The 6000-nt window shown below is 56.8% G+C and overlaps 2 protein-coding genes across 2 annotated transcripts; one reads left to right on the forward strand and one right to left on the reverse strand.

Moving 5' to 3' along the window:
• Window positions 1–1160: 1160 nt before the first annotated feature.
• BXZ73DRAFT_83043 (uncharacterized protein) lies at window positions 1161–2475 on the reverse strand (the record flags this gene model as incomplete). Its single annotated transcript, XM_048023847.1, has 3 exons — window positions 1161–1343; window positions 1399–1488; window positions 1543–2475. The coding sequence occupies 3 exons, from the start codon at window positions 2473–2475 to the stop codon at window positions 1161–1163; spliced, it is 1206 nt and encodes a 401-aa protein (XP_047871212.1).
• A 513-nt stretch (window positions 2476–2988) lies between these two features.
• BXZ73DRAFT_83044 (uncharacterized protein) lies at window positions 2989–5686 on the forward strand (the record flags this gene model as incomplete). The annotated part of the gene is made up of 12 exons (XM_048023848.1): window positions 2989–3418; window positions 3470–3493; window positions 3542–3694; window positions 3747–3860; window positions 3913–3948; window positions 4336–4385; window positions 4446–4513; window positions 4851–4861; window positions 4910–4990; window positions 5044–5082; window positions 5141–5314; window positions 5361–5686. The coding sequence occupies 12 exons, from the start codon at window positions 2989–2991 to the stop codon at window positions 5684–5686; spliced, it is 1506 nt and encodes a 501-aa protein (XP_047871213.1).
• Between the last annotated feature and the right edge of the window lie 314 nt (window positions 5687–6000).

Here is a 6000-nt window from a genome sequence, read left to right on the forward strand (position 1 = left end):
ACACATGATCTACGGGGGGTGGCAGAGGCTAGAACGTTGTGTGTAATACATATCAGAGGCCAATGTTTTGAAGGCGGCAAGGACTCAGAACGCGCGTGTCCGATGACTGTGCTCCCTGAGAGTGCCGGGGTATGAGGGGCGTAGGCACTCCGAGCGCCCGTGTTTGGTGGGCGTGGGCACTCCGAGCGCCCGTCTGATGGGCATGGGCACTCCGAGCCGAGCGCCCGTTTGATGGCTGGCACTCCGAGCGCCCGTCTTTGATGGGCGTGGGCACTCCGAGCGCGGGGTATGGTGGGCGTAGGCACTCCGAGCGCCCGCATCTGATGGGCGTGGGCACTCCGAGCGCACATCTCTGACGTCTGTATACCATGCGAGGGCCAGTATGAAATGGCCATTTTGCACACGCCCGTGCGTCCCGAGCGTTGTCATCATGAAGAATGAAGCATAAAGGATTAAAAGCTTATGTAGGGTGTGTGTATAGCATACAATCCAGATCGCATTCTAGATACTTTGTGTATATGTACGGTAGCTAAGAGAGCTTGCGCTTCTTCGCCGTCGAATGTTCGATTTCGTTGTGCAAGATGCTTTCCGCCCGGTTTGGTTTGGAAAAGCTGCGAAATGCGGCCATACCTGTTGCAATAGAGGATGGCTTGTTTGGGGGCGCTCCCATCTGCCGAAATGCTGCCATACCCTGTAGAGGTATAGCATCGCCGGAGCCGGGCGCAGTCTGCGGGGTACGTTGCATGGCGGTTATTGCAGTGTGGTCAAATGGAACACCTGAGGAAGAAGGATTACTAGCAAACTGACGGAATGCCGCCATCCCGTGAGCCACAGGGCGAGGTAGATTGGAAGATGGTGCCATGGGTTGGAACGCCGCCATGCCATCAGTTCGGAGAGGCGTTGCTTCGATGGCGCCATCTGGCGGAGACTTGTGGATGTCGGCAGGGGCATTTACGCTGTCAGGATTGGTGCGGGCAGGAATATTGGGGGACCGGCAAACTGACGGAATGCCGCCATCCCGTGAGCCACAGGGCGAGGGGCATCGGAAGACGGGGCTATCTGCCGGAACGCCGCCATTCCATCGGGGTGTAGAGACGTTTCTTTGGTGGCAGCATCTCCCAGAGGCTTGCCGACGTCCACAGATGAATCTGAAGGCGTGGTCATCGTGATGGGGGAAGAAATGTTGGGCAGCCTTCGCATCGCCACCGTGTCTTGAACCACCCCTGGTGCTGCTTTTCTCTCGCTGCTCTCCGAATCTGGTTCGCTTGCGCCTTCGGAAGAGTGCCCGCAGCGTCCAGGAGCGGCGTTTTTGCACCATTCCCGTCAGTGGACTTTGAATCACCCTGTATCAAGAACGATTCATGTGATGTGTTGGGTACCAGTGAAAACCACACTTACAGGTGCATACACGGCGGGGCCACCGGCGGGGTTAAAGAAACCAAGTTTGCCGAATACATGTTGTGTCTTTGTCCTTGCCAGACTGCCTCTCTGAGAAGGGAGATGTGTGAATAGACCTGAAGGAGGATCGCGCACAAGACTCACCAGTTCCCAACATTTCACGCAGCCATCCATTACCTCCATGCGACTTGCTACTGCCCGCTCCGGCGTCCAAATATCCCGATCGTCATACAACATTCGTTGCATTGTGTTCAAGGTGATCGGACCGCACGAAATACCGTCACGTTGCCTTGGTGAAGCTATCGATGTAGCGTCGTGTATCCAGGGGTCTGAGCCGTCCGGTAGGCCGAGAAACTTGTCAATTGCTGTCCCAAGGAGTTGTACACCTTGCCAGACGGTCTTATCTGGGGACTTGGCGCCGCGGAGGGAATCGACGATCACGAACATGCGCGTGTCGAGGTCGAGCCGGACAGTGACCCAATGCCGTGATTGTGGAAGATGCCATGGGATGATTATTTGACCATGCGCCTTGTTACCGAGCTTGCGCAAAGCTTTTCGCAGCACGCGTTCCGATGTCTTCTCCTGGAGCACAAAGGGACAGAAGCCAGTCTGGGTTACGACTATTGGACGGCTCTCCGGGTCAAGAGTGGCATTTAGTACGTCGACACAGTCATTCAACGATTCGTCGTTGACCATATTGTCGCCGAGTATTCGTTGACACCGTGCCAACAGGTCCGAATTCAGAGCGGCGGCCTCGTACCAGTGCACTCGGACGAAGTGCTGAAGATCGCGTTGGTACGACGAAGGCGAGTTTTTCCGACAATAGTTGAAGCCTTTGACCCAGACATCACGAGCATTCCAGATTTCAGACATCGCCCGCCAAGTGGTGGCCGCCCAGGCGGGAAAAAGGACTTCTGGGGCAGCAGGGTGGATGAGCGAGGCGGGGCGTCCGTCCTGAAGCGCGATTTTGGAATCCGCAGGTATGGTGAAGTTGCGATGGTCGAGCTCCCATATGAACGACGGGTAGGTGCTCGGATCGGTGGGGGGAAGATGTGAGGTTCGCACGGAGCCGGTCATGCCGCGAAGAGAAGGCGGAGGGGGTGGGTAGGAACGTAGTCAAGTAGCTCCGCGATCCGAATATCCTCGGGGGGAAACAAGAGTGTCTTCAGGTTGGATGGTATGTCGACCGTATTCAATGTCGGCCACGTCGCTATTTGGAGGTCTTCTGGAACCCAACGAAACGGCTCCAGATGGACACAAGGCGTAGGTTCTATGGATGTGTCAGTGGAGTGAGAACGCATCAACATTACCAACACACCTGTGAAACCGTGTGACATTTTGTTTATGGAGCAATGAACTACACGTTGGGAGCTGGCAGTGTTGCAATCCGGGGCTTGTGGAAGCGTGGCAGAAAGACTTGCGTCACATGGTCGCGCCGGTCGTTTGGGCGCTAAACGCGGGCATGTGACGAGACGCGTAGGCGAACTTGAACCGCTCAACTGCACTCTGTCCAACCGCCAAGTCTTTGCCCATCCCCTGCTGCTTGCATCCACACTTCGACTAGCTTCCACATCCAGTCTGTCTACGAATATGTCTGGCGACACATCGACATCCTTGCCTGAACCGGTACAACAGACGCTTCGCCGCCACGCGAGCGCAATCCACTATGCCCTCCGCCACCTCCCCCCGAAGGCCACCACTCCACGGGATGTTTTGCAGCGGTGGGAAGACGGCTTGAAGAGTGCGGTGCAGGCAATCAGTGAGATATATCCCGACCATCACGCGAATATCACCATTCTGCCGAAGCTTGTACTCGGCGCGCTATACGAGTACGACTACGCCGGCTTCGTGGCCGAACAAGGTGTGCCATACGTTCCCAATCCTTGGAACGTCCGGGCGTTCGGGAAGGAGGATCCCCGGGAGGAAGGCTTTCCCTTCAGCTACCCCATTTCCGGCGATGACGACTGGAAGATCGGCTTCGTGCCCCTGAAGGACCTACAAGATGGTTGGGTTTTCGAATGTAAGTCGCTTCCGAACCTGCAGCAATCTTTTGAGCTAACGGTAATGTTAGGGAAAAGCGGAAAGGAGACGCGAGGTAAGTCCTAGACCTATCGTTATGCCGTTTTTTAATGTATTTGTTCAGATGCTGCCGTCCTCGACTCACAATTGGGTTGCAGTGGGGACGATATCAAGGATGCGCCGCCGCCATCTGCTGCGGAGCAGCTGGAGAAGCGTCGACGGGCGAAGGGGAAATCCGTGGCACGGTCCCCACAACCCAGTGGCTCAGGTGGAGACGGTGGGTTCATAGACGGCCCGCGTTCCCGCCTTGTCTTATACCTCCTTTGCAGACGGTAGCCACGTCCAGGATGTCGTCAAGCGGGGACGCACCCCTGGGCGTGATGGCCAGGCGAAAAGGCCTGCGCGTGCCCAGCAGTTGGACTACGTGTCTCCCCCCGACACCAGTAAGTCTTCCATGAACCGTCACCATATCATCTGACTCTTCGTCCTCAACAGACAAGAAGCGCAAACGGCGTGGTGCAGAGAGCGACGGTTCGTACGCAGTGTTCAGATCGGAGCTGCAACTAACGCTCGTTTCTTAGATGGTTCAGTGTCCCCCAGCCCACCGGTGAATCCTCGCGGGCCTAACAAGCGGCTTGTGCGGAAGCCGTCGAGGACCCGAGCATGGCCTCTCGAGCGACATCCCATTCTAAATCTCGTGCAACATCTCCGGCGACATCTCGGCCGTCCTCTCGCGCGTCCTCTCGCGCGTCCTCTCGCGCATCCTCTCGGATGACATCTCGCGGCACGTCTCGTGCTACGTCTCGTGCCGCATCGCGTGGGACGTCTGGGGTCAGGCTCGACAAAAGAAACGCCGCAGTACCAGAAAGCAGAAGGCAAGTCCTTTTGTGCATCACGAGAGGTACTTTCCCCCGCCAGTTCCTATCAGCCAATTCAAGACATACTACCCGCTGGCGACGCTGCCGCAGGTAAGTCGGTTTTGTGATAAATGCCTTCCTATATTCACCTAATCCCCGTGCAACTTGCAGGATATGAAATGCGGCCCCTGCAAGCGGCATGGAACACATGTCAGTTTTGGCCTCTGGGGGCACGGCATGTGTGTGCTGCCGGGACCGACGCGTTGCATGTGACGTCGTCCCGGCCATCGCAGGCGGGTATCCAACATCTGTCCTCGTCCGCACCCGCATGCTTCGCGTGGGATTATGACGGCCAATCCGAACGTCTTCCGCGATGTGACGTTGTATTCGAGGAAGTGGCGCAATGCACGGAAAGACGATACCCCAACCTGGATCAGATATCTCTCTGAGATTTGGAGGGTTGCAGGCAAAGAAGAGCACGAGGCGGCACAGAATCGCACTCGACCCGACACATTGGAATTCCGGGACAACGGCTTCATTCCGTACCCTGTGGCGCGGTTACGCTCGATGACACAGATGTTGCGCCAGTGAGTATGGGATCATGCTATACCCGGTTGGTGCTGATTATATCTCAGGGGATCCGGAATGGAACCCCAACGACAGGAACAAGCCGAAGGGGCGGCTCTACAACGACAGCGATGACGAGGAGGGCTTTTGTAAGTCACGATAATCGAATCGGTCGTTAACAAACTCATGCTATGTATTTTAGTTGAAACCGAAGAAGAATGGCTGGAGCAGCTGCGTAAAGGTGGGACACAGGCGCACCGAACACACGGCCACGAGCGACTGATGTTATTCATTCACAGCGAACGAACCGCAGGGCGAAAATGCTGGTATGGAAGACATTGCGCAGCCGCCGCGCCCTCGCAAACGGGCGCGAATCCGCAGCCCGGATGTGGAGAGCGAAGAAGATATGGAGGCGGAGAGCGCGCTGCCAGGACCCTCCGTAGCAAGGTACAACATTCCATCTCGAGTCCCAGGTATGCGACAACGTTTCGATATTGAAGGTGTGTTAACTAAACGCAGGACGCGATTTCTTCGCGATTCCAGAGTCCACCCTGCCCTCTGTCGACGGGCACAAGCGTTGGGAAGGCAGAGCAGCATCGCGGCCAGCGACCATGGCCGACTTGGAGGCGATTCGCACTGAGATTGCCAACAACAGCGAGCTGGTGCGACGCACACTTGCACAGAACCAGGGGCTTCAAGAGGACGTTGCCGCGTTGACTGCCAGAGTCCTAGAGCTAGAGCAAGTCAACCATACACTGATGACGGCGCCGACGCTTCTCTCGCCTTTCGTGTTCGATGCGACGGCGGACTTCAACGAACCGCCCCCCTCCACCCCCATTTTATGACAAATTTCGACGCGACTCTGCCCGCTCCCACCCCGTCTTTTCATAGTCCGCCCCCACCTCCGAAATCCGCGGCCACGACGCCTCCTGTATCATTGTCTGCCGCCTCGCCACCCGTGCCCCCTCACACTACGATCCCCGCACCTCTTTTCGCTCTGCCCAGTGCATCGGCAGGCCCAATTATACCCGCACATGGTAGCGAAGATCGGGCACGACCAACTTCTCCCTCACCATCGCCGCTGATTCCGAGGTTGTTGATGGTGGTTCCTCGACTGCCATCATACGCATCGTCTTCGTCGGACGAGAAAGCGGAGGAA

This window comes from Epithele typhae (genome assembly GCF_022376455.1).
Source record: "Epithele typhae strain CBS 203.58 chromosome Unknown BXZ73scaffold_154, whole genome shotgun sequence".
Classification (NCBI taxonomy): Eukaryota; Fungi; Basidiomycota; class Agaricomycetes; order Polyporales; family Epitheliaceae; genus Epithele; species Epithele typhae.